The sequence below is a fragment of the Ciona robusta genome, chromosome 8 (genome assembly GCF_009617815.1).
Source record: "Ciona robusta chromosome 8, ASM961781v2".
Lineage (NCBI taxonomy): Eukaryota > Metazoa > Chordata > Ascidiacea > Phlebobranchia > Cionidae > Ciona > Ciona robusta.
The window spans coordinates 6,422,029-6,449,976 of record NC_143242.1 but is presented as its reverse complement, the minus strand read 5'-3'; the positions used below and the strand labels follow the sequence as shown (position 1 = coordinate 6,449,976).

General features: G+C 34.1%; 4 protein-coding genes across 5 annotated transcripts; 2 read left to right on the top strand and 2 right to left on the bottom strand.

The window, feature by feature from the left end:
* Positions 1–62: 62 nt before the first annotated feature.
* LOC149732833 (ubiquitin thioesterase ZRANB1-like) lies at positions 63–10,522 on the top strand. The gene is made up of 11 exons (XM_089882911.1): positions 63–1,897; positions 2,515–2,692; positions 3,184–3,374; positions 3,504–3,657; positions 3,947–4,018; positions 4,473–4,674; positions 5,871–5,985; positions 7,678–7,807; positions 8,320–8,432; positions 9,102–9,215; positions 9,588–10,522. The coding sequence occupies exons 1-11, from the start codon at positions 932–934 to the stop codon at positions 9,789–9,791; spliced, it is 2,439 nt and encodes an 812-aa protein (XP_089739037.1). The 5' UTR covers positions 63–931; the 3' UTR covers positions 9,792–10,522.
* Positions 10,523–10,911: 389 nt separating this feature from the next.
* Positions 10,912–14,690, bottom strand: LOC149732832 (DDRGK domain-containing protein 1-like). 2 transcript variants are annotated; one of them, XM_089882915.1, is made up of 7 exons: positions 14,419–14,690; positions 14,044–14,127; positions 13,205–13,298; positions 12,727–12,964; positions 12,353–12,514; positions 11,712–11,817; positions 10,912–11,369 (listed from the first exon to the last, which is right to left on the bottom strand). In XM_089882915.1, the coding sequence occupies exons 1-7, from the start codon at positions 14,561–14,563 to the stop codon at positions 11,197–11,199; spliced, it is 1,002 nt and encodes a 333-aa protein (XP_089739041.1). In that variant the 5' UTR covers positions 14,564–14,690; the 3' UTR covers positions 10,912–11,196. The 2 variants fall into 2 exon arrangements, with proteins under 2 accessions (XP_089739041.1, XP_089739043.1); XM_089882917.1 differs by lacking the exons at positions 14,044–14,127; positions 14,419–14,690 and adding an exon at positions 13,649–13,863.
* A 450-nt stretch (positions 14,691–15,140) lies between these two features.
* LOC149732831 (uncharacterized) lies at positions 15,141–16,043 on the bottom strand. Its single transcript, XM_089882934.1, has 4 exons — positions 15,770–16,043; positions 15,634–15,705; positions 15,451–15,505; positions 15,141–15,380 (listed from the first exon to the last, which is right to left on the bottom strand). Exons 1-4 carry the CDS (start codon positions 15,909–15,911, stop codon positions 15,311–15,313), a joined length of 339 nt encoding a protein of 112 aa, XP_089739060.1. The 5' UTR covers positions 15,912–16,043; the 3' UTR covers positions 15,141–15,310.
* Positions 16,044–16,771: 728 nt separating this feature from the next.
* Positions 16,772–27,825, top strand: LOC149732830 (cilia- and flagella-associated protein 337-like). The gene is made up of 22 exons (XM_089882906.1): positions 16,772–17,083; positions 17,424–17,518; positions 17,702–17,822; positions 18,104–18,288; positions 18,659–18,788; positions 19,213–19,352; positions 19,647–19,786; positions 20,794–20,961; positions 21,348–21,496; positions 21,703–21,815; positions 22,378–22,498; positions 22,902–23,043; positions 23,199–23,293; positions 23,775–23,949; positions 24,271–24,438; positions 24,555–24,785; positions 25,143–25,269; positions 25,476–25,680; positions 25,760–25,934; positions 26,300–26,530; positions 26,746–26,867; positions 27,195–27,825. The coding sequence occupies exons 1-22, from the start codon at positions 16,937–16,939 to the stop codon at positions 27,393–27,395; spliced, it is 3,381 nt and encodes a 1,126-aa protein (XP_089739032.1). The 5' UTR covers positions 16,772–16,936; the 3' UTR covers positions 27,396–27,825.
* Positions 27,826–27,948: the final 123 nt, after the last annotated feature.

Here is a 27,948-nt window from a genome sequence, read left to right as displayed (position 1 = left end):
TTTAAATTGAGCAGAACCCATAATTTCAACATGGGATCTGAATAGTAGGGTGGGGGGACTTGGTCTATTGGAGTCGTGAGGATGTGGTTTTATAGTATTGTGAATGTTTTTTTTACTACCAAATGGGTCGAGAAAATAAGTTGAAAAGATGTCCTATCTTACCCCACTTTACTAGACATTCTATATGATTTATACCACTTAATTCTACGCATATCCTTTCGTATACATCTATAAAATGTATTTTTGTCTTTGTCAAAATTTCATTACGTCCTTATTCATTATAGTTCAGCTCTCTTGTTACTCAAAATTAAACCTGTTTAGAACCGTTATACCTGGTAATCGCCCTTTGTTTTACTCTACCACTAATGAAACGATTTATTCAACTTAAAATCATTCGTAATACCATCGTTAAAATTTGCCACTATTAAAAACCTTTTTGCATCGTGTTCGGTTTAAATAACTCACTGAAGCGTGACATGCCGTGACGTCACAATAACAAGAGTAATCAGCTGGTCACAAGGGAGTGAAGGACAAACAAATACAGCGAGGCGAAGAGGGTCTCGTTTTGCTGGATGACGATGCAAGGATTATTCGTAGCCGGTCTGTGTAAACGAACACAACGTTATATTTGTTGTTTAGGTTTAGTTATAAGCGTATTTTATGTGTTTAGCCAGAAAGGACTAGTTTTGCGCGAATAAATTCTCAGTTGCCATCAGTGTTATATTCAATATACTGTTCTATATTTGCATGACGCAATCTGTTGTCAATTTCAGTCTATATCTGTAGCAATGTATTGCAGTCGCTTTGGTGTTAATCTGTTTATTATTAAATAATAGTATATCATTAGAAAACTATAAAACTAAAGTTACAACTAATTTAACTAACTAATGCTAGTAGTATTATATCCTATATAGTTATTTTTCAGGTTAATATGAGTAAAACAGAAAAACGATGGTCTTGCCCTTCATGTACGTATGATAATTACTCAGCTTCTTCTAAGTGTTCTGTTTGTTTGTTTCCAAGAGTCCCAGAGGTGATCCGTCCCCCTCCTCCAAATCAAGATGCAGGTTTACTCATTGAGAGCTTTTCTGACTTCTCTGACACAAAAGATAACGAACATCAGTTAATTATTTGTCCTTCTGATGCTTTACGAAAACCTGGGAAACATAAAAGCAGCTCAACAGAGGATGTTAAAAAGGAAGAAACTGGAAGTTCTTCGGAATTAGCAAAATTTGTAGAGGAAGAATCATCCAAGAAGAGAAATGACATAAATGTCAATACAGATCTGGCAGAACAACCATGGTTCTGTGGAGCTTGCACATTCATAAACTCTCCTCAGCATACATTGTGTTCTAAATGCCGAACATCTAAAGATAGCACTTCCCCTAGTGGTGCTAGTGCAAAGGGAGCCACTGCTTCCAATTCTGAGGCAGCTACAGAAGACAACAATACTAAAAACCGCAAATGGACTTGCGCAGTCTGCACATATATAAACTGGTGCTCTTCGAAAATGTGCGTTATGTGTCGGAATCCTCAACCTTTGAGCAATGCCAGAATTGTAAGTGATATAGAAAATGTTTCTTTACACACTGAGGTACAAACCTTGTCATCCCAACCTTGCACCTCTTCCAACTATCTTCTTGAAACTACACAAGCAAGCACAACCTCATGCTCTGACTCTTTACCTGAAATTGAAGTCTCATCTGAAAAGGGAGACCAAGAAAAATATTCTCCGGAGAAGCTACCAATAAACAGTGACCACCTTTTAGAAAACATAAGGTCTAGGTCCTCTAGTTCGTCAAGTAGTAACTCACATTCACCACGAGAGGAACAACAAGCTCAAGCCACCCCAAGGTCCAGAAGTCGGAGACAAAGAAGACAAAATCAAGATAATCAGGTACATACCTGTTTTATTATATTTATATTCTTTTATTAAATAGCGGTTGCACTGTAAAGGAATCACACATCCAATGCTTATTGAGAATTCTCCCACTACTTCTTTTGCTAACCATTAACCTGTACTGTTCTGCCTTTTTTGGTCTCGTGTTTTTCATAATCTTCAGATTATTCACTAGTATAAATCTCACTGACAAACCAAAGATATAAGCTAGAAAAGTGTCTGGTATATTTTAGCAAAATATATAATATGACATAACTTTGAACCTAGCTTTTAATGTTTTTCACTTAACATTTTATTTGTATTTCACTTTCATAGTCTAATTGTAAATTTTATTGTGTACTTCTTATTCAGAGTGCAAACTATGTTTATCCTAAAATTTAACCTTAACCAACAGTCAAAGCTTATATACAGTAGCATTGTTTACAAGTTTCCTACAAAATCTTTTGTTAACAATAACAACCTGATAACATAAGAATATTTTAAACAGTGTTCTGTATAATGTACAGGATGGCATCGTAACCTTTTGTAAACAACTTGATAACAAATAATCAAATATTTAAGTGCAGTAGGGTATTATGTATTTACATTGTAGTAACTTTAAAATACCATCTTAGGCTTGCTCATCGCGATCTATTACCAACAATGGTCAGCGTGGCACTGCTTGTGGTGGTAACTTATCACGCAGTATGTCATCAAGCCACTTGCCTTCATCACGACTTGAAATTCTTGACAACCGTTCAATGAAAACAAGATCGCGCAACCAAAACTGGCTGTTTCTAAAGGCATGCATCGGTAAGCGTAGTTTTCTTGGTAGCATAGCATTAATAGAAAATACAATTAATGAATTAATCACCCTATATAGTTCATAAAACTTCAAAGCTAAAGTTGTTTCAATACTTATATATTCAAGTGCTGTTTAATAATATTTTGTGTGTTACTGTTACCACATGGTACCCGGTGTTAAGTTAATTAATAATTTCCATCACTAAGCAACACTCTGCCTGTGTAAATGGTAAATTTGTGGTAGCATTGTATAGCATTACTTTACCTACATGCAGATTTTGTGTAATCAGCTTTATAATTGATTTTTTTAATACTCTTATTTCTAAACCAATACCAGATGTACAAACTGCATTTACAGTTTACACAACTTGTTTATTACCTTCTTTAAACCCTGGTAAAGTCAGGTAAATGTACATGGTTGCTCCACCTTTACTGTACAACACCAGTGGTTTATTAGGGCGCTATTAGTCCCCCCATAATCATAAAAATATCTTTCACAGGAGTGGTTGAAGAAAATGCAGAAGCAGTCGATGCTTACTTAGCAAATGGTGGTAATATTGCTCGTACATTGACTTTAGATGAAGTCAATTTACTCAACCGACCTTCTGCGTTTGATGTCGGTCACACACTAGTACACCTTGCCATTAGGTTTCAAAGACACGGGATTCTAGCTCTCCTTCTTAACCCAGAGGCAAGTTCATTTTAAGCTGAGCCAAAATCAATACCTTAACTTATAATGACCACATGGTTAAAAGTAAGAGGCTTAATTCGCCGCTCATTTAACTGATATGCTAAATTTTATTATCCGGTCTAAAATTAGATTGCACCAAGGGGGTTTAAACGCAATCCAGCCCATCTTAGCCCACAAATCGCTGATCTTATACGACGTGAGATTATGGCAAGCCTACGAACTCGGAAAGGAGATTTTCATTGCAGATTTCTCTCAGAATTCACCACTTTTCAGCTCCCTATAGGTAAGCATGATGTAAACAAAATTTGGAAATATTGACTGCTTGCACTTAAGTGTTATGTTAAGCCTTTTAGCAATGGTTTAAAATTGACTTAAACATTGGATTTACTAAAAAATTTAATAAGAAAAAAAATGATATCATAAAGAAAAAATATGATTTACTGGAAAAAAATGGTTATAAAAGTTATGTGTGAACTGGTATCAATTTTGTAGAAATTATATATTATATTATACTGCTTTAATTGTTGTACTTATCGTATCACACTGTCTGTAATTTCCTTCCTTTTTTCTAGAAATATGTGATTTACCTCCAACTATACAAAAACTTCTGTTTAATGAACTGCTGGATCAAAATGTTCAGAAAGGTAGGTTCATGTACAATGTCTATGTAAGTTTATTTAATAGAAATACAGTGTTACGTAGGCGTATGTGACAAACAATACAAGAGATGTGGGCATCAGGCATGTCACCTGCGTATATTCAAATCCGGTGAACCAGATACCTTAAGTTTTAATACATTGAGTTTTGGCACTTTATAGAACACTATATGGGATAGGAGGAACCTATTCACCCTACACTTTATGGAAATGGAAATAGTATATCTATATGACTGACTATTGTTAAAAATTCTATTATTTAATGAAAAACACCATATATATATATTTAAATTCTTAGTTTATGTAAATATATCAGTATTGATGTAGGCCTGATTATACGGGAGATTTAATACAAAAGCTTAATTATGTTTTTGGGATTTTTTGATACAGTATGTGTGCATTACCATATAGAGGCTTTAAAATGTTACTAATTTTCTTGTAGAACTGGAAGAGGAATGTGCTATTAACTGGTCCCCTTCCCTCATGCACACTGGCGACTGCAACAGCCGGCTCTATGCACTCTGGAATCGCTCGGCAGGCGACTGTTTGCTTGACTCTGTGCTACAAGCAACATGGGGGGTGTTCGACCGCGACAATGTCTTACGTTCTGCAATGTCTGAGAGTTTGCAGGATTGCGCAACAAGGTATGACAGTTAATGAAAAACTTTTATTACATGACACAATGGATAACTGTAATTACATTTTAACTTATTGCTTGTATTATGTTTTCAATATTATATATATATATATTTCTCGAACTAAAAAGCCGTTACCACATTTCAACATATTGCTCCTTTTTAAACACTCTGCATTAACTTGTTTCATAAAAAAATCCAGTTGAATGAAGAAAATATACACCCCAACACTCCAGGCAACAGTCTGTAATACAGTGTAATACTTAAACAACAGTTTGTGTCTAACAGTCTATCTTATTATTTAAGACTTTAGGTGATTGAAAGGGACTTCTCTGAAATATGTTTGTAATGGCTGTAATAATAGTGTCTAATTGAATGGTGTTCTCGTGTTATGTCCCCTGCTTATTGCCTCCTTTGCTTAGGTTTATATATTTTCTGTTATATTAATGTACTTAAGTTTTTCTGTACTGGGTACACAGGATTTATGTATGTTCCTGATGTATGCTAGTTCACAAGGTGCAAATATGTGGATGGGTAAACAAGGTGTATGTGCGTTCTCTCATGTACATGTGCAGATGTCTCTACTGTCTAATGGCATTAAAGCATGTGGCACGCTTCATTAATGTTAATTATGTTTGGAAGTGGCTTTATTTAACGGCAAAATCTATTAGCAGCGAAATCCCTTTCGACAAATATGGCTAAGTGCTGATTAGCGAGCGTATTGATTAATGAGTAAACATTACACCATATAGCAAGATAGCAAGCCACAAAATATATATTTAAAATCAAACACATACTACAGTATGCCCACTTGGTTCTGTACAAAATTATATGAAATATTACGTGCGTTTAAAGTACTCTGTCAAAAATTGTTGCACATCATAGCTAACATTAGGTACACTGTATGAGTAATTATACATCACCGTCTGTGGTCACATAAGATTCATCATAAACAGGCTGGCTGTGGCCAATAATGACAAATTGATTAAAACAAAATGCCAGAATGTATAATTTATATATATATATCGGTTTTATGTGTTCTTTTTTTGTAACTTTTAAACTCTTTGTTTTTAGTTTTACACACTGCGGGGTAAATAGTTTTTAATTACAATTTTCCTTTAACATAAATGTAGCTTGTTACGCGTGATATTTATTTATATATAGGTTATATAATAATAAAATGTCCAAAAATTGTATTTTTTTAGTTTTTTTCGTCGTTGGCGGGAATGGGAGCAATATCAAGCGCAACTACTCGGGTTCACTTTCACAGAGCGACAGTGCCTACAGGACTGGGCTTTTATCAACTCACTCGCACAGCAGGTATGTGTGGTGGGTGTAAGACCTTTATATGTGTGGTTGTTATAATAAAACTGTGATTTAGAACGAAAACGTACACTGAAATAAATATGACAGTAAGTTACAAAATTGTCGCCTCAGAATATGTTTTTGAGAATGCGTGCATGTTTGCATAGATTTTAAAAAATGTACACGGTTTATTGTTGAATATTGGTATGGTTGGTAAAGCCACAGTAAAATAGAAGTGGCTTATAATTAGTATTAAATAAATAGTAAGTTTATTGGGGAATGTCAAGGGCATGGTAAAATCACACATGAAGATATAAAGTCTTGGTAGAATGGTAGTAACAATTCTACATGCATGCGAGTTGGGCATTGTGTAAATTCACCATGAATAATTTACTTGAGACATGTTTGGTTCACCTGGTAAAATTGTATGGCTGTTGTGATTTTAGTCGAAATATCATTTTCATTGTGACGTACTTTATTAAAACCAAATATGTAATTAATATTAAGTGGTGTATGGATGTTAGAATACTAGTTCTCAGTTCCCAACATATTGTTGGTCATGCCTCATTGTTTCTGTTGCAGATCAAATTTCTAAAATCACATATTTATTTTAACTTTTTCAAATTTTTAAATTAGTGATACTTTAAGCCTATTGACATTATATAGTTAGAACTAAAAAAATAGGCTTTAACTGGATCACCAGTTTTGGTTTTAACTTTTAATGCCAAACTTTTATTACTTTAAGTTTAATGCATACTTCTTTAAGGGGTGTTTTCTCAGTCAAATTACATCGAGCAGTTTAGCAGTTTGTCATATAATAAGTTTTTTGTTTGCATAAATAAAAAACATACCGATTTTTTTTCAAATTACATGACTGCTGTAAAATTGTTACAAAAAATAAAATATTGTTAAAATATCCCAATTGCAGTGTAAACTCTCTCGGATGTTTATAATGCATATGTAATATTACAGTGTACTCTTATTACAAAATGGCTGGTTTAATCTGCATTGATTTGCAACTGTCATCAATAATTTGAATTGATGTATAAATATATTTCTGAGGTCGACTTGTCAAACTGTTGATCACCTTTAGTTCCCTTGACACCGTGTAATATGCACAGTGAGAATGAATGAATGTCATTAGTGCTTATGTTGCTTTAGAAATATAGGCAACCCATAATATTACTGCCTATATCTTTGGTTTAAATACAGACTACTTTGTTGGAATTTTTTGCCATACAGTTAAAGATGCATTAAATAATTATATGGTTTGGTTTTGTTTTATGACATACAGAATATACCCTGTGTTTGTTCTGCAAATCTGGTGATTAGAACTTAAACTACTGTAATTATGGTTCTTCAATTACAATGTACATAATAATGATATATTGTGGTTGTCTGTTTCAAACAGCTACAACAATGACACTGTAGTGATGCTTCCTGCTATTAATGGCTGTGTAAACAAATAATGACGACGATCACCAAATATTAACCGAAAACCCATTATTTCATGATAAAACCTATTGATATTCATTTAATTTATCAAAGGTTTTAAATATATTTAGACAAATATTTTTATAGCTTTTTTTACCCAAGAGACAGAGTTATATTATAGCTATGTTATACTGTTTGTGTAACTTTCATGCTTACTTTGTTTACCTTTTTATTAACACAATTAAAAATGGCACCATTGTTGTTTCTTCCTAGCCTGGTGCTGCATTAGAACATTGTCATATCTTTGTACTTGCTCATATTCTAAGACGTCCCATAATCGTGTATGGAATTAAATACCTGAAGAGCTACAGAGGGGACACACTGGGTTTCGCAAAATTTCAAGGTAAACTTTAAAATTCCTTTTTCATATCTGAAATGCGCTCAGTCGTAAACATCCCTCTGTCTTGTTTTCAATATCTGACTCTAAATAGCAACTTCCTCATTTTAAATAGGCTATTCATATAAGTGATTTGGAATTCCAACTAAATAAAGTAAACTTAAATGACCACTTTTAATGTGTTGGTCAAGGAAATGGCAACAATATTAGTAATGTTTTCCCCAAAACCCCAAAAAATGTTCCCAAAAAAATATAGCCTACATCAGTATTCAGCACCACTACTAAATAACAAATTTAAGTCAATATCAAGTGTTTTGTATAAAAGTTAAACAATTGATATTGAGCATTTAGATTATTTCCTATTTTTGCCACTGTAACCCAAGAGACAAATACCAACAATTATTATTGTTATTATTATAGTGTATTAAAACGTAAGCGATTTTAGCCTTTGTCGAAATAGACAGCAGCAGCTGGAAAAGAATCGTTTTACCTTACACAATTTTGTAATTGTTTTCCAGGTGTTTATCTTCCCTTTTTATGGGATCAGGTGTTCTGTTACACAAGCCCAATAGCACTTGGATACACACGTGGCCATTTTACAGCTCTTGTTACAATGGAAAATGATAGTAAGGTATGGAACTAAAGCCTTGGTTTACTGACCAAAATACCATGGTGGTATTACAAAAAAAATGCCATGGTATTATTATAAATTTTGCAACAAACATTGTTGTATACAGCTTATGTTATATTGAACTTCAGAATAGATACTCAAGGTGTTTCACTCATATTTAACAATGTGTGTATCAAAATAGCTCTAGGAGTATATTATTACAGACAGGATTCCTACTTTAACAGACCAATAAACTTTAAACAAACAATTGTAAATTTCCAGTTCCAGTTTTTATTCATTCCCAGCCAAAAATATTATTTTCTATCAAATTTAAATTGTTGTTCACAGTCAGAAATCTCACCAATGTTGGGTAAAATACCCAATTACTACATGATTGCTATTATTAGTTCAATCTTCTCCTTAGAAAGCTGCAGTTATGAATTACTGTGAAAACATTTCAACAGATCAAAGTGGAATGATTTTATTTAAATATTATTTTCAATGTACATATTATTTATCCGTCAAAATAAAATGAACTTAAGAAATATTTGGTAGTAAACAAAGAACATTTGAAGAATTATAAAACCGTATCCTCACAACTCCTAAAGACCGTTGGTAATTGCTGATCAGAATACTTGGAAATTATGTGCTAAAGGTCACTGACCATAATATTTTTTTTTTGTCATCCAGGACATTTGTGCTGGAGCCCAACATAGAAATCAAACATACAACACAATCAAGCACCTCCCACTGGTAGATAGTGATGGGAAGGTTTTGCCGATCCACTTCACTCTGAGGGGGCAGGTAAATACTACTTCATATTATTAGAAAAAGCCATTTTGGTAAAATGTTATTAGAAATTGCTCTTACAGAAAAATGATAATTTTACTGCACCAATGTTTAAGGTAAGGTGTTATGGTGTCTGGTGTGGCAGACCATGTAACTGGTATGTAGGCCAGTGTTGACTAATTACCTAAAAGGATTTTAACAATATGAAGTAAAACTAGTTATTCGTCTATATTTTCAACATTAAATGCCTCTATCTTAACATTAAGAGTTAAATCTCTGAAATTTTTTTGTCTGTAAGGGTGACGTCCTGCATCGTGGCAAATATTCAGGCTAGAGTTTGCGTATTACCCCAACATTGCAAATTACTAAACTTATAATTCAAACCAGGGTGTAAGTGAAGATCAAAGGAAAGAAATCTTAAAAGAATGGCTTGATTGTCATGTGACAGATGAGGGTTGGTTGGTTGCTAGGCAACGACTCGGAAAGCGACCTCCATCAGTGACGAGGTTGTTGGATGAATGGCTTGACCATTACCGACACATGTCTTTTCGAAGATTGGGAGAAGAAGGGCATTCGGATGCGGAAGATTAGAAGCCATGTTTTATGGGAGTTTCAAAATTCAAGAGTTTGGGTTTCCGTATTTTTTACTGAATAGTCAAGTTTTTGTCAGTGCTGGTTTATGTTTTGTGTTCCACTTTGTGCTTTCAATAAGTTTCTATTGTCCTGTATTGGTTACATGAGTAATTATGTGTGATTGGGTTGTCTAACTGTTCTGACACTCATTCTACTGCTGTGTCCTCTCAAATAATAATGCATTGTGTCAAAAACAGTTTTTGGCAGAAATGCATATAACGTGCGCATGCAAAAAATGGGCAAATGCGGAATTATTAAAAAAATATTTAGGACAATTTCTGTCACAATCTTAACTCATACTAACCACACAGTTAAAACAATAAGAACTATATATTATAAAAATGAAATGGTTTAAAATTGCATTGGTTTGTGCTAATGCTTTGGATTGTTATTCGTTCACTGTGATGTCTTGTAGCTGCCACTAATATTTATATAACCATAAAAATACCGAGATTTGGTTACAATTGCCTAAGAGCAGATTTCTACCGAAATGACAATTTTTACCTGTCTGAGGCAAACAGACAACTTCCTATGGAAACATTTTATTATACAGTTGTCTGATTTAATTGTTTTTTCTATTTGAATAATCTTGCATCTTGAAAAAGACACCGAGACTGAGATTTCTTGTCTGTGCAAATCACTGTTACATTGGAGACTTTGCTCATAATACATTGTTCTGTATATTCGCATTTGTTGTTCTGATATAAAATAGCAGACATTTTGACTCAAGAGACATGTTCTTTATTATATTGTTCTGTATGTTCTCATTTGTCGATCCAATATGAAATAACAGACATTTTAACACAGAGAGATCACAGCAGACATTTTGGCTCAGTTAATATAGAATACTATTTGTATATTTTTATTAGTTTATCTAATATACAATAGCAGACATTTTGACGCAGAATAGTAGTATAAGTAGCAGGGATTTTGACTCAGTTAATATAGAATTGCATACATTTTTCTTTATTATAAAATTTTGTATATTTTTTTGTATATTCTAATTTGTTGATCTTATATAGAATAGCAGATCTTCACTCAAAGTGGAATATAGAACAACAGACATTTTGACACAGAGTAGCCAGAGACATAATTCTTTATTATAGTGTGCAAAAACCACCACTGGTGTATTGCACCCATCACGCGATTAATAAAACAACACCATAACTGAAAACAGATCAACATAACTCGGTATATTTCTTAACATTAACAGGTTTGTATGCATTGAACTGTCCCATTAGAAATACTTCCAAATCATTGTACAGTTTCTCGGTATATTTCTTACACTTAAAATTTTTACTTGCGGAACTATTTTATCCGAAATAATCTAAAATAAATCTAAAATATAAAACAAGGGAAAATTTCAGGACGCTTGTGACAGTGTTAAAGCTTTTTCAGGTTTTAGATTAACAAGTGTGTTACTGGCTTGCGCGAGTTCAGATATTGAGATTCGGCCTCTCTGCTGGACAAACTTGGCCACTGATTTTAATTCCTCCATAGATATATAAATAAATTTCCCCCTGTCGTCAATTACACCTGAGAAAAAGGTTAGAAATGAATGAATGTAACTTATTTATCCAGTCTTTATAACAAGATGTTCTGTTTCAGCACCTTTGTTTACGTCTATGAGTTCCACATGTGTAGCTTTGTGAGTAATATATTTTTGGAGCTAACGGGACAACCCTGACCTAAATCTTAGGAACCATGGCAGGCTAAACTGCGGGACCTCACCCACATTTTTGATGTTTTCGTTTAAACTTGGGTAGCACATAAGAAGCATATTCTAAATGCTACCACTCAACAATCTTTTACTAATGTGCCTTGTAAGTTGCAATGTATATGGCCCATGTTATAAAAATGTTCAAATTAACAACTAACCTGTTATTATTTCATCCTTAAGCATATCTTGAACTCTGTCTATTGCTTGTTGGGTTCGAAGACCAAAATGTGATGCCAGGTCTTCAAGTAAAACTACCTTCGTGTCCTGTGACATAGCACCAGTAAGCTTTGTGCATTAACTATTGGAGAATATGCCATGCCAAAACGGGATAGTAATCAATGAAGAACATGAATGCAGAGAATAAATAAATAAAACTTGCTTTATCTTTGCGAGGCAAGAAAACGACAGGCGTTATAAAAAGAGTATTCTGTTTAATACACCTTGTGTCCGCTTACGAATTACCATGTATGTTACTTTGTGGACTTGTAGTTGACTATTTTTTTGAAGATTTTTTATGTATGACTGACAATTTGGACATCCCATTAGGGACCACTGGTTTGGAGCAATTGCCATTAAGTGTCTTTTCCAATGACACATATGTCCACAATGATAGCAGTGACATGCAATATGATAACATGTCATAGCGGGATAGCCTAAATTAAACCACAGCGTACGCCATATCAATGCAGTGTTACCCAAGGCATGAATTCCAAAAAGTAGTTACTATCAACTTGGTCAAACAGTGGATAAATGTAGTCAAAAAGTTTCCAAAACATATTACAAAACCAAAAACACCCACTTTAATATACTGCACAAATTCTTGCAGCATGTTTTGACTTTGTTCCTCTGATGTAACATCTGCTTGTCCTTCATCCTCCACAGAGAACATTTCCTTCAACTTTAAATACTCCTCGTGCTCTTTCCTCTCTTTCTCTTCTTGTATCTTTCTCTCCTCTTCTGCCTGAGAGAAAGAATCAATTTAAAAACAAACATTCTGGTAAAGATAGAAGAAAATCAAAAATATTCACTGAACTACACAGGCTGAGAGACATAAGTTATTATATGCAAACAAAATTGCACACATTTGAATATTGCAGTATAATACAATTAACTTGTAACATACCTTAAAAGGCCTAGGGTATTATTACTGTTACAACATACATATTTTTATACCTTTTTCTCTTCTTCTGCTTTTTTAAGTTCTTCAAGTTTCCTCAGTTTTTCATCTTTTTCCGCTTGCTCTTTCCTCCTCTCCAATCTCTCCATCTCCATAGCTTGTCGCATCTGTCTTCTCTCTTCTTTCTCCTGTAACTTCTTCATCTTTTTTGCTCCAATTTTTCCCTCACTTGGAGCAGGAAGAGCTACCTCTGGCTCGGATCCACTTTCATCAAATTGTTCTTCTTGTTCATGCCTGCAAGAAAACCCGGTGAATAATACAGTTGGCATACTACATGGACGAGGTCCAACCATGGGGCATTGGACTTGATTTAGGACAGAGTTTACCATTACTCAAACGTTTGCATTATGTCTGTACACTAAAACAACGAATTAATAACAGCATAATAACCACTTCAAACCTCATTCCTTCAAACCCATTTTACCAATTTATTTGGAAACATTCATGCACAACACTTGAACACAATCTAGATACCTCTCCACTTCTTGTTGGCCCCTTCTTACATCTCTTCTTCTTCTACGAACTCCCCCAACTGTCTCCGCTCTTTCCACAGGAGCTCTACCTTCAGCTAAAACACACATAGAGAGTTAAAACTTACAATTATCATTTATATGTAGAGGTCGATTTTACATCCTTAAACTCAATGGAGCAAATGACGGCACTGATATAGTTATGGACACAGGCCCCTCCCCCTGTTATAGTGTTGGTTCAATTAAATTGAGTTTCTTTGGTAATTTTAAATTTAAGCTTTAGAATATTTAGATGATATAATAACAACGCTAGCATAACTGTACCAGCGTTCAGCGTATAATATTATCTAAAACCTCAGTGAATTTGAAATAACAAAAAAATCCACCGCTTTTACACGTCGTCCTATACACATGCATTACGATTACACAAACATACGCGAATTACTACCTGGTGTAGCCCTTGGCTTTTTACGTTCGCCTCTCGTAACAAACCACAGAACGATTGCCACAACAGTAGCAGCAATTACATATACAACTGGATTCATTTTACTCTTATAAATACAGCGTTTTACAGAGACAAGAGATTAATTAAATATACCCACTACAACAAAAACACCTACGCAAAACCTATAGTACCAACAGATTTCTTTGCGTAAACTAATTTCAGCCATACGTAAACAAACGTTTATATACTTTTTATACGATTTCTATTACTTACTCTTTACCGTAGGCGTAGGATTTCAATATTTTAACGTTTTGGTCTGATTCTATTGTTGTTGCAAAACTTTTGACAGTCAAAAAAGGAAAGTTTTCATCGTATATCGAAGTTTAACTTTGTCTCACCTGCTTGCCTATTGCTCCTTGATGCTCGCTGTCTTGGTTCGTAATCTATGTACGCATCCAGACTTGGGTCTGGACGATTATAATCTATAAAATTTAACTGCAATTAGAATAGTATTAAAGCAAAGTATCACTCGGGAAGCGCACTTATATATACAGTAGGGTGGGGAAAGATGAAACACTATTCTATCTATTTTCTTGTCCTATTCATTAGTAAACAACAGACATTCAAAAAATGGTAAAACTCTATCCCCACGACTCCCATTGACCGTTGTTAATTGTTTAAAACACGATCTGGATATTTGGACATTATGTTCTAAAGGTGTCCCATCTTACCCCACACTAATACACCCCAGAAGACGTATATGGTTTACTTACCTCTCATTTTCCATAGAACAACAAGAATAACTGTCACTATGCATCCTGCGTATCCGAATAAAATATAAGTAAAGTAATTTTTCGACAACAGTGAGCCAAACGTTGATTTAAACGTTTCATCAAAATAGTTTGGCTCTTCGTCCATCTCGTATTTTGTTTGAAAAACTTTTGTCAGTTTCTTGATAACCTAAGCATACGGATCATTTGTCGAAAATCTAAAGCGGAATATATAAGCTACATGTTGTACTAAAGCTGTTCGCTTTTGCGTAACTGGAACCTATTACACCGAGCGCTAAAACAACTGTTTTCTTCGTGATAGATTGCCTTATTCAAACACTTATAGATAATGGGGGCATATTCCATATGCGAAAAGCCTCTTGGCTAATACGTCATCGACAAAACTAGCTTTGTAAAGTTATAGTCCATAGTCTGGCAAACTTCCTATTGCAAAATTATTCACACAACAGCAGAGTAAACGCGCGTATAATATCCTGCTGCTGGGGTTTCTTCTGCCTAGTGTGCGAGCCTAAGCAATTTAGGAAAAGGAAGCAGCAGCTTCGAATTACTGCCGCTTCTACTAAATGGACTTGCTGTATATCGGCTTTAGTGTGATAACTGAAAAGAGAAAACACAGACTCGTGCAGCTTTAAATCTGACACCACGATTTTGGTGAATAATCTAGACTCGTTCAATACAAATTTCTTGCAATTAATTGGCAACTCTTATTTTTGGATTTTAATGCACAGTTTATTTAATTAAACAACAATGACACATTAACCAGTACTTTATCATCACGAGATTTAACTTACAGTTACGCTCCGCACAATGAAATCTGAAAGACACACTAACATATTATACAGCTTATAGCTATTTACAATAAATAACACGATGATTATTTTGTTTTCTCGGTTTCTTCAGTCTCGTTTGAGGTGCTTGTCTCTTCCGTGTCAGCATTAATTACTCTGGAAATTATAAAAACGACCGATTAATTTTAGATGCACTTGCGTATTGTTATAAAACTATCAGACGTACCCGTTTCGTTTTGCAGTGGCTTCTGACCCCCCGTTGGATGTTTGTTTGGTTTTGCCTGCAATACAATTAAGCGGTGAAAACTATACCTGCCAAAGAGACTAAGGTATTTTAACATAAAAATGGCCTATACTGAAGAAGGTATTCAGTTTGCCATGCATGAAAACAGCATCAAATTAAACTCACTTTTGATCGGCTTGTCCTTTGGCTTCCAAGTGTTAACCATTTGAGAAAACTTTGGAGTTGGCTTGTTGTATCCTGTACAACCAATATATCAAGTTAATTAACTGAGGTATTTCTTCCACGGCTCCATTTCACTTACCTTTAAGCTTCCAAGCTACAGCTGCTATTGCCCCGAATATGCAAAGTGCGTACCCAAACAGAAGGTAGCCGAAAATATTTTTGTTCAAAAGCTTTCCGAAAGTAAATTGAAAAGTGTTTTCATCATAGCGTGGTTCATTCATTTTTAGCACTTGTTTTATGCCTGTATTCTATGTCTGTAATAACACAGTTTACTTTTTTTAGCCTTCTGTAAAAAGCCACACTCGAAGGAACATTTTTTATGCCTGCTTTTAGTCCAACTCGTCCTGTGAACACTGAATGTATACTGACGTTTCTTATGTTAATGCTGTATAGAGCCTCCGGTCCATGAAAATTATAGTCAATTAAACCTACACGTTCTGTATACCACTGTGCGAATTAAAATATAATTACATAGCGGCGTCATCAGCTTACGATGGATAAAATCGCCCCTGTTAATTAATAGAACCGCAACTACGTCAGACTATTCTGCGCAATATAAATATTCTATGCACCGCTCGTTTAAAAGCCCCTCTTCCAACCAAGAATAGGAAACAGAAGGTTCTGGAGTTAGAAGCCGCATTAAGAACAGATCACAACTCTTAAACACCAGGAAGTAATTCGCGCAAACTATACAGCTATACCCGGCCACCAGTAATACTCTAATAGTCTACTCGAAATACTTGCGTGTCCATACCTCTAATACAACGTTATATGTTGTACTTGCATGATCCGTCGGCGAATTGGAATTGAGTTCAGGAACATTCGGTTTCGTTCATCTCCATAAAACAAATGCCTGATTTTCCAACACAGAGAGGAAAATCATTTTAGAAGTACATTTTACAACACATCAGACACACTTGATTTGAACAATAAATTTAAATATGTATTAATGTAGTTAGTGATAACAATATTATACCCTTATATTCAACTGTACATCAGATGTTCATAAATCCCACCCCGAAAACGTTTTCCTAAATATTGTATGGTGGCAGCAGAGCTAATTTAATGGCGTCCATAGAAACACTTGCTTTTCATAACACAAACTGCATCAGAGTGAAATGACCGATTGCGTTTAAACTGGTTTGCAAAGTCTGTATATTTGAACGCCGTTACAAAGTTAATATCATTTAATCGACGCTATTGGTAACAATATTAATACCCGGAGCATTGCAACAGAAATAGCGCAATGAAAGCAGCTCAAAACGGAAAGTTGATGTCAGTTGGTTCGTCGAGCTCACGGAGTCAAGTGAGCAAGTTGACGAGTATAACGGGTGATAAACTGGAAACAAAACTATCAGTGAAAGACCTGGAAGAATTAAAAGTTGCATTTATGGTGATTTTTTTATTTTTAACTCCACATAGCTCTTAAAGGCTTCAATTTTTCTCTCACGCGAGGATAAAGCAAGTTACATTCATTTATTCATTCTAAATTAAAGCATTTAATTTCTCAACATAAAGTTTTGCATTGTATATGGTAAATTTAAATAATATAAAAACTCTTTGCTCTATGTTGTGAACTTCACCACTATTTTGCAGTACTTGTCCCGTGCTGTAAGCTGGCATGAGGTATATAAAACAGAACACCCGTGTTATAACGACTGTTGTTTTTCGGCCTTTTGAGGATAAAGCAAGTTACATTTATTCATTCAATTTCATTCCTATGTTAATTTTAGCCAGATTCTGATTACAATGGATTTCCACGAAGACTTGATCGTAAACAATTTTCTGATGAATTGTCGGAAATTATTAAGAAGGGAACAAAGGAAGAGTAAGTGATTAACAAAACGTATAAGATATTTATGGGGAGCGTAGGTCATTTCGAAGATATATTAAACTAAATTCTATTCAAGATTTGTTAATATTTTCAAAAACATACTTGCACTGTATATGATAAATAGAAGCTGTTTTTTCATGGCTTTTAGTCACAAAGACTTTTCTGTTGTGTTTTTAGGTACATGGAGCTGTTTGATAAGATTGATATCACAAAGCAAGGAACTGTGGACTGGGACATGTTCGTTCAGTTTATGTTGCTTGAGTTTTATGAGAAGGATGAAAAAGTGAAAACCACCCAGGTGACACACTGACACAAATGCTATTTCTATCCTTATGCAAACAATTTGGTATTTTTCTTAAAATTTAGTATGTTTGTAATATTTTTATTTTAATTTAGCGCCTTTGTATGTTGTTTGATAGTCCTGTTTTTAACCAAACAAAGAGTTTTTATATATATATATATATATATATTTAACTAAGTTAAAATTAAAGTAATGTGACTGTTGTGAACAATTTATAGCATTTTAACATGTAATAAAATGTTATGTTTTATAAGATTTTTACATTATGTCTCCTGCAGGTCCCACAATGGAAAGAGTTAAAGATGATTGTGAGTCCACACAAGGATTGTATTCAACGTATTGAACTTGTGAAAGCAACAAATAAATATCTAAGCATTAGTAAGGAAGGCTGTATTGTCTTCTGGGACCAACATGTCAAAATGCAAAGATCTATTAAACTGTCATGGGACTCAATTAAAGCCAGGTATGATTTCCAATGTAAAGTAGAGGATAGGGATATTGGCTAAACAACTATTTTCAAACAGTTTTTTTTAAATGAACTAAAATTTTTTTTAGTTTTTTTAATGAATTTTTTTAGTAAGTTTTAGATGTGATTCTATTGGGTTATATTCAATGCAAGCACATCAAGATTTTTAGAATTTAGACCTAATTTGGTATATTATTCTATTATGGGTATTGGATATATGCGGCCACAATGGTAGCATCTACGGGCCTTGAACCTATTACCTCTGGGTTAGAGGTAGACGCGCTAACCACTTCGCCCGACTAAAAAATAGTATGATAGGTTTGTATTAAAACTAGAAATATTGATTTTAATGTTATTTTTATGGCAGAGATTTGTGGGTAACAGACTTTGTTCTTCTTCCAAACGTGAACAAGATTGCCGTTTCATTCACAAGCAAAGAGATTGCATTTTATGATCTCAGCTCAAAAGTGGATTTTAACTGCCAATACAAATTACAGGTACATTGTTTTCTAACATAAGTTGGACCATTTCATATAGATCTAAAATATTAATAATATCTTTTATGTGTCTCTTCGGTTATGGTAGCAAAGATTTAGAAATATTTTAAACGAAAATACAGGATATATCCACAAAACAACAGTTGTTCAAACACGCTTACAGTTAAAAACTTATGTACATTAAAGTAATATCTTGGTCTTTAAATAAACTTACTTCTTTGTAAAAAAAATATTTTTCCATTTTAATATTAATTTACTTTTGTGTAAAAGCATTAAAAACTAGACAGTTCTCCCCCAAACTGGTTAATATTTTTGTCTTTACCTGTTCATACCAGATAAAAAATACGCTGCTGAAATGTAACTTTTTAAACATTTTCATATGATAACTTTATGAATATCATGATAATGCTTCCCATGATAACAGGAACTCACCCACACACCACTATGCATGGATTATTGGACAAACCCAGACGATTCAAATGAATCTATCTTGGTGTTTGGAGACATTGGGGGGAAAGTGACAGCCATGTGTTTCTCGTCAGCACAGATTGCTTTGTTTGATAGGTAAGTTGAGAAAATTAAGTTTATTTAACACTTTTACTCAAGTAACTTTTTTAGTTTTTAACGGATTTTTATGTTTTCAATAATTTGATCTTCGCTATTGTGTTTCTAGTTAATAAATAAAAAAAGTATATGTTTATTTATTTATTTTATCATTAAATATAGCAAAGACAATTAAATAAGCTTACAGATAAAAACAAGTTTACATTTAATTGGAAGAAAATAGGAATGGTCGCTACACCTAGCTGTCAAGCAAGCAATTTATATTTAATTATTATCAAGTACATTTTCTTACAGGCCTTCCCAAGGTTCTGATGGCAACCAGAACAACAACACAACTGTGTCTGTTAAAATGAAAGATTTGATTCGAGATAATTCAAAACATACCAACTGCAGAGTTGTGTATCACTCTGCACATGTTGGCTGGGTGAGACAAGGTAAAAAAAATATAAAATTTTTGTCTAATTCTAGAAATGTTTGTTAATCAGGACAGCAAATTGTTCTATACCAGACTACCAGTTTATTTTAGTGACCGATTTACCAAATTTTGCATCTATCTCATAATATAATGATATTATATTCTGTTGTGCCAGCCTTTTTATTTTCCGCACTTGTTTGAGTTTATGTGTTTGGTTTGTTGTGTCATAATTGATAATGTCGTAGCGGATGACAGAAGAAAAGTTATTATATTAAAATAACCAGTTTTTAACCAGAAGAACTATTTACTTGATCAAGAATGTTGTTTTACTTTTTATTTTCCTTGTTATCCTGAATTATTATAATGTAAGCAAGTTAAAAATGCTTGACTAATATTAAATTAATTATTATGTCATAATTGTGTCATAATCATAGTTGTGTCATCATAACTATGTCTCAGCATATATTAATCTATATTAATTAAAATCCTTTTAAGCAGCTGGATACAGTTGGTAAGTTCCATCTTTTTATTGTGTACTCGTAGAAAAAAACAGAATTGCCGGTTACGCAACTTTTTCTACACTGCAGTAATATCAAACATTACAACCAATAATGCAAAATAAGTTTCACTGGATTAAGGATTTACCTATCACTACCCCCCTGCATTTATAAAGGTGTAATGCCTGTACACATAGGCACCTAACATGGGTATGCAAGGTGTGCGTATATACCCTGAAAAGAAATCAGTTTACACATTAATACCCTGTATAAATGCATTAATAATTTAATACTTACATGTTTTAAAATAAACACTATACAGTAGTGATAGTACAATGATCATTCTATTTCTCAAATAAAAGCGAATAATGTCACCAGAAAAAAATGTTTCTGTGTTCGCCGACATTTTTTTAAAACTTATGGATACCTTACCTTGACTTTTCAAAAGTTAGGTCCCTATGCCTATATGCTCCACTTAGTCACAAGCTAACCCCAGCCTTACAAAAAAGTATTTTTATCCCAACCATAGTAAAATACGCTGAACACCTGGAATGCTTCATAAGTTGTTCTACTGGCACACAGAACTCGGTAGTGATTGGTTTTGTGGAGAAAGCAAGCACAATTATGCGGACCACTTCATTCAGATATTATCACGGTGTTCATTGCTTTGACTACCACCAGCAAATGAACTTAATTGGTAAGTTTTTACTTTGATATAATTTTTTTTTTCAAATTGCATTTTTGTTCAATAATTAAACTCTGGACCAAAAGCTTTTCAAATGTATTTAGCTAAAATATGAAAAAAAAGCCAAAGTATTTTTTACACTTTTTTCAATAGCACTTTGTAGAAAAATAGTTTTTTAAAAACGGTTTTGTTACAATATTGGTTATTACATATGTATTTGGGGTAATAGGTCAAATCTGGCCTAAATCCCAGGTCTCAAGGATCTCACCCATACAAAATACAATACCCATGTATTTTATACATTTGACAGCCTTGACCAATTATACAGTTGAAAGAATATTGTAATAACTCTTGTTTTCTTCCACAACACACTTGTTTATGTATTTGCTTCTTTTCAGCTACTGGTAGTGTCAACCACCAGGTGTGTTTGTGGAATCCTTATGTGATCTCAAAACCAGTAGGAATCCTAACCGGACACATGGCAGCTGTCATACAAGTGATTGTTAATGTCAACAAGTCCCAACTTATGAGTTTCTCCAAAGATAAGGTAAGAAGATATGATATACTATGTTCTTAGGGGTCTTCGAATAATAAATACTTTGTTAATGCAATTCTGTGTTGTTTAACTTGCTTCATACTGTTCTGTTTTATACACCCCATGCCAGCTTACGAGTTACCACGTATGTTACTTTGTGGGTGATTATTTTTCTTGGATTTTTCTTTAATATTTTAATCATAACATTTATTGAACAGGTTTTAAGAATCTGGGACATTCAGCAACAGATTTGTCTACAAAGGTTGGCTGGGATGTTTCCTAAAGGTCCCGAGGTTCAAACAAGGCTATATTTTGATGAAGTCAGAAACAGGTGAAAGTTATATAAGATAAAATCAAGTTATTTTTTACGTACTACCACGATGACCCCTTTATGTATATAAGGCATGTGTCAGGTCCAATTACCTGGTGGGGTGAATTATAATTTCCCTCATCTCTAAAGGTGGCTGTATACAGTATCTGGAATTCGTCCGTTTTGTCTGTTTTGTCCGGATATTGCTGCCGCATGCGGAACTCGGTAATGGGTTTGCATCTGACTTCGCAAGCGAATTCGCATGCCGGATACTGTGTACAGCCACCTTAATGTATACTATGGGTATATAGGGGGATACTGGGAGTATATAAGTTTTTTTGGACAATATTTATGGTCAAAACATCCAATGAAAATATACAGGTTGTTTTAAAAAAACCCTTTTTGTTTTGGGATTGTTTTTTACCAAAATTGATAGTTAACTTCAAGCCTGTTTTCAAAATTATTGGTTATTTTAAATTTTATGTATACCATGTGTCAGGTATTGGTTGGATTGAACTATCACAGAATATTTAATAATTACAAACACACATATTTTAAGTTATACTAACATAACTACAAACAGGTTATTTGTGACTTTCAACTACTTGTTGACATTATTGGAAATGAAAATTGAAATTCGGGATCGAGTTATGAGCCACGAACGCCCAGTTACATGCGCCATCTATAACTCACTTTATAATCAGGTATTGTATAGTAGAATGAGGAAGATGGGACACCTTTAGCACACAATATCCAAATATCCAGATCGTGTTTTATACAATATGGTCTATGGAACTCGTGAGGACATGGTTCTATAACTCTTTGAATGATCTTTGCCTACTACCAAATGGGACGAGAATATGGAATAAAAATGTGTCCCATTTTTTCCTCCACCCTATTAAAATAAGATATTAACAAATAAAGAAGCTTTCTGGTAAAAAAAATCCATTTTTTCCATTTTATACAAATGTTGTTTTGGTTAAGTAGGGATTTGTCAAAAACAAAAGAAAAGGTTGCAAAATTGAAAAAACAGGCATGAATTGAAAGGTTAAGAAAAGTAAAAAAAAACATGCATTTTCTTTTGCGATTACAGTTAAATATTAATAGGTAATCAGTGCGTGTCAAGCTGGTACTGTAACAGTTTGGATGATCGACAACGGGCAGAAGGTAAAGCAGTTTACCAACTGTCATGGTCAAGCTGAAATCACAACACTAGAACTTGACCACAGCAGAACAAGGCTGTTTACAGGTAAAAATCTTGTGTAAAACATAAAAAAGTATATGTTTAAATATAACCGTAAGGTATATATCTGAAATATAACTGTTTAAAAGTTATAAAAAAACATAGGATATAGCGACAAAACAACAGTTGTCTGTTTTGAGATGTAGATTATTTATTTACAGGTAGCACTGACGGAACGATTAAAGTTTGGGATTTCAACGGACATTGTCATCATAATTTAGCAGCAGGGCGCGACCAACCTGCAGATATTGCTCAGGTAAAACATTTTAAAATCTAACCCCATACTTCAATGCAATCAAAGGAATTAAAATTTGTTTCAATTTATAAACTATAAAGTGTAACCGCGGAAATCAACAAATAATTTTTTTAAGTATGTGTATATATAGATTTATTAAATTACATTTAAATTTTAAAACAACCAAGTACAGCAACAAATCTACTAAACAAATATTTTTGTGTAAAAATAGTTTATCTTTTTTTATTTATGTAAACTATGTAACCTTGACTGTTGCGTGCGTTTTTGCCCTCCCACTATCTTCTCTTTACAGTGCCCTTATTCGCTAAAATCACCTTTTTCCCACCTTTTCCTGCTGTTCGCTTGCTAGTAACGGGTTTCATTCCCTGATGAAGTCTCATCATATGGCAGACGAAACGTTGGAAATACATTACTTTTTTATACCAGATGAGCCACTAATATGTTATTTACACTAATTATATGTAACCTCGATGTTTGGCAGATTGTGATGTTAAAGCGATCTATTGCAACAATTGGATGGGAGCCGTTTATCACTGTGTTCCGTCAAGGAGCTCTCACCCAGTTTTATGTTCATCCCGCCGATTGGAAAGGAGGAAAAGAACACCAGGATGATATATTAACTGCTGCGTATAACCCACCATCCATGCTGGCTACAGGTGTTGTTTTAAATACATGACAATTAGTTATATGTATATAGTAGGGTGGGGGGTGAGGACACCTTTAGCACATAATATCTAAAGATCCTGATCGTGTTTTAAACGATTAACAGCGGTCTATGGTGGTCGTGACTTGTGAGGATGTGGATTTATTATTCTTTGAATGTTCTTTGTTAACTACCAAATTGGGCGAGAAAATCTAATGAAAGGTGTATATAAACAAATTTTTGAATGATTTTACATTAAAAGCATAATTGAATTCTCTGCAGCAATCCGATTACAAAAAATTATCAAATTATAATAAATATAAATATACCACAGGCAGTTATGATGGAGAAATAGTTATATGGAACGCCAACTCTGAAGGAGTTAGTAAGAAATTACAGCAGAGATCGCGACAAAAACTTGGTCGTCGTCCAATGACAACTGCGTCTACTTCTACCTTGGACGAAACTTCTTCTCTACGACCTATGACCACTGACAGTCAAGGTGGGAATAGAAGCACACAGTTATTGCCAGATCATAAAAGGATAATTTAATTTTTTTCATTTTAACAAAGGACATTCTAACTTTTTAAAATTTAAACTTTAAAAATGTTTTTACAGCAAGTGAGTTGGAATTTAGTTTCGTCATTTCTCGTCTCATTTTTCTCAAACACCGGATGGCAGTGCGGGGAAGCAGCCACTTGGGGGCAGACTTGGTATCGTGTGGTGGTGGTGGTTGGGTGAGGTTTTGGGGGGTAAACAAGGGGAGTTTATTATCGGAATTTGTTGGCCACCCACACGCCGGTAACGTCATAGCAAACACAGATCCTGAAGACAAATATCTTATCACAGGTTGGATTTTTGTTTTATTTAACATGTATGTTAAATGGAATTGGCAATTCAAGTACTAAGGCTATAGTTTTATAATTCTTTGAAAGTTCTTCGTTTACCATCAAATATGATCGTGTTTTAAACAATCAACATTGGTATATGGGAGTCGTGAAGATACGGTTTTATGGATGTTCTTTGTTTACTGCCAAATGGGTTAAGAAAATAAAATAAAAAGATGTCCCATCTTCTCCCACCCCATTATATATGCAAATATGTAATAAAATATCCATGTAGTAAAATACCTTATGTTAATATGTATATGCAGGTATGCACATAAAACACAACATGGTGAATATTTAAAATATTCTATATTACCAGCTGACAGTGATGGTGCAATGAAGGTTTGGAATATAGAGGAATATTTACTTCAAGAACCAACAGAGACAGTTTATTCCCCTCCACCTACCCTAGCAAGTTGGCAAGCACATTCTGACTGCATTACAAGGTTTATTTCAGTTATATTATTTTTGATGTATTTTTGTGATAAAATAATTTTAAAAAATTCTAAAATAGTTTATTTGTTTATGTTTTTTTATGTTCAGTTATCATTTCTGTGATGAAAGTTGAAATGCTAAAAAAGAAAACCAAGAATTTAGTTTATAATAATTCTGCAGCATATTTATAATAAAAACAAGAATTTAAATTCTCCAGCATTACAATTTGTTCACGGAACGATCGACTTCTGATCATCACGTCATCATCAGATTGCAGCGTTGCATTGTGGGATTTCCATGGTAACCGCATCGGAGAGTTTGGTCAAGAAAACCACTGGACGTTGAGCGCGTTTGATCCCACGTTGGCCGAGGAAGAAGAAGATGACGAGGCAAAAACTCAACCTGATGAGTCATTGTTTAAAGTAAGTTGGGCTAACATGCTAGTTCTAACAATATTAGCAAAATATTTAGGAAGTTATATTTATTTAATTATTTCCACAGGAGTTTGACATGAGTGAGTTGGAGTTGGAGTCACGAGCGAGTACGGCACCTGACATGCGTGTGGTGTCATCTCATGGCTACGACCCCGATTTCCGTGCCAACACTTGGGGCAACACAGTGCTGGGTAAAGCTTACCAGGAAGGCAGGTTGAATAAACGGGAAAGGAAACAGCCGGGTGGGTTAAAAGACACACTGCCATATGTTATGTTAATGTGAGATTCCTGTACCAACTACGCCTAATATAACATAAATATAAAAAAAGAATATAACAGACAAATAAATATTAACATAACATAGAAATAAAAAATAAAAGTTATCACACAGAAAATTACATATGTGGTAACTCGTATGCGAGCATGAGGTGTATGAAACAGAACTGTCGTTGCCAAACCACGCAAGAATAAATAAATTAAATGTTTTCATTTTCTTTATTAAATGTTTTCAATTATTCATAGGCAATTGCTGGTTTTAAAAACTTTTTGCATGTATTAGTAATACTTACGACAATATTAATTTTTAAAATATTTAAATTTTTTTTAGGAACTGTTCCTGGGTTCAAGGATTACATTGAAGAGTCAGCTGTTGGTCCGTACGGGATCCTGGGGTACCGGGATCTGGACTCGATGCCGGTGATGAGGAAGCCGGACTTCATGCTCCATCCTCACAAATATTTTGGTGAAAAGTCGGCGAAGGGGAAGAAGAAGACGGGAAGATCAGAAGAGCAGGAGGTGGATAGTGAGAAGCAACTGGGGATCAGGGAAGCAAGACAAAGTGAGAAGCATAGTTTGATGTATTTGTGACAGTTTTGTTTTGTGTGTATGATCCTAAAGTTAGAACTGTGAAATTTATTTTTATTTAGTAAATGAATGCAAATATGTGTTCATACACTTTATACAAAATTTTACTGAATAAAATATTAATATGTGGGAAAAAGAGTAATATGTACGTTGTATGGTATTGTTATTGTTTATTCTGCTTAAATACAGGTTTGAAAGCAGCATTTGATGAACGGACTTTATTTCCAAAAGAATTGCTGGATTTTGAAGCCCAAATCCGCACTGAGCATGCGCAGAAGTTGAAGCATACAGCAAGAGATGTATTTCGCAAAGTAAGTTGTCCGTCGCCTTGGCAAAGTGGTTAACGCGACTGCCTTGAACCCAGAGTTAATGGATTTAAAGCTTGTCGTTGCTATTATTGTGGGTGTATGTCCTTGGGCAAAACACTTAACCACAATTGCCTTAACCCAGTGGTTACTAAATGGTTGTTCAAAGTAATAGGTTACAAGGATAACAGGGTAAATACTTTGTATTCATCCATTCATTCATCAATAAGTTTACTAACAAACTGGGTTGGAATACTTACTAATAAAGTTGTTTGCAAATTAGGCCTCTATCTATGTAGTAAAAGAAATTACCCACATCTAATACCCATCCAGACGAAACCAGTCAGTATCCTTAAGTCGTTCGTCACCAGTGGCTCAAACGTCACACAAACTTCAACACCGGGTGGCACCACAGGGGTTGGGTCAAAAGTTGGAAGTCGAGTTGGTTCGAGCCAACATAGTCGTCATCCAAGCTATATAAGGCATAGGAGTTCTAACAATATGAACCAGCCAGTTGACACTTCAGCTGCGTGACAAGCCATATTATATTTGAAAAGTTTTAAAATTTTATAATTCTGTTTTCATTGAAAGTAACAAAATGGTGTATGACTGTATGAGATTACACATTTTTTTCTGTAATGGAATCGCAAGATGCTATGTTCTTTAAAATAGTATTATTTTTAATAGTAAAGCGGCCATATGTTACAGTGTTAATTAATACTGTTGCATTTTAATATTTGTATAATCAATTCGTTTTACATGCAGCCCACATTGTCTATGTGGGTGAGATCCTGCAGTTTGCCATGGATCCTAGGATTTAGACCAAGAACATTGGTGGGCTAGCATAATACCTGTTTGTTTTTGTAAATCACTGAATTGGAGTATTGCTGTTACCCTGTCATGTCTAAGTATTAGATGGCTTGCATTGTTTTTATCAGTTTGTCTCTTAAACCAAACAACTATACACTGTTTTTTTTATTTAAGTGGGAATCAAATCTACCCAGCAAACAAAAAAAATGTATGCGAGACACTTAAAATGTCTGTAAGAGACGAAATATACAAAATATTTTACATCTGTTACAGAGAT

Bases quoted from the DNA above. Each gene is read 5' to 3' on its own strand.
- LOC149732833 (XM_089882911.1), top strand. From the start codon at position 932: ATGAGTAAAACAGAAAAACGATGGTCTTGCCCTTCATGTACGTATGAT. The intron at 2,693-3,183 runs GTAAGCGTAGTT...TATCTTTCACAG, and splicing joins GTTTCTAAAGGCATGCATCG to GAGTGGTTGAAGAAAATGCA. The intron at 7,808-8,319 runs GTAAACTTTAAA...ATTGTTTTCCAG, and splicing joins GGGTTTCGCAAAATTTCAAG to GTGTTTATCTTCCCTTTTTA.
- LOC149732832 (XM_089882915.1), bottom strand. From the start codon at position 14,563: ATGGACGAAGAGCCAAACTATTTTGATGAAACGTTTAAATCAACGTTT. The intron at 14,128-14,418 runs GTAAGTAAACCA...TAAATTTTATAG, and splicing joins TGTTCTATGGAAAATGAGAG to ATTATAATCGTCCAGACCCA. The intron at 13,299-14,043 runs GTGAGACAAAGT...TGTGTGTTTTAG, and splicing joins AAGGAGCAATAGGCAAGCAG to CTGAAGGTAGAGCTCCTGTG.
- LOC149732831 (XM_089882934.1), bottom strand. From the start codon at position 15,911: ATGAATGAACCACGCTATGATGAAAACACTTTTCAATTTACTTTCGGA. The intron at 15,506-15,633 runs GTGAGTTTAATT...ATTGTATTGCAG, and splicing joins AAAGGACAAGCCGATCAAAA to GCAAAACCAAACAAACATCC. The intron at 15,381-15,450 runs GTACGTCTGATA...TATAATTTCCAG, and splicing joins GCCACTGCAAAACGAAACGG to AGTAATTAATGCTGACACGG.
- LOC149732830 (XM_089882906.1), top strand. From the start codon at position 16,937: ATGAAAGCAGCTCAAAACGGAAAGTTGATGTCAGTTGGTTCGTCGAGC. The intron at 23,950-24,270 runs GTGTTGTTTTAA...AATATACCACAG, and splicing joins ACCATCCATGCTGGCTACAG to GCAGTTATGATGGAGAAATA. The intron at 24,786-25,142 runs GTTGGATTTTTG...CTATATTACCAG, and splicing joins AGACAAATATCTTATCACAG to CTGACAGTGATGGTGCAATG.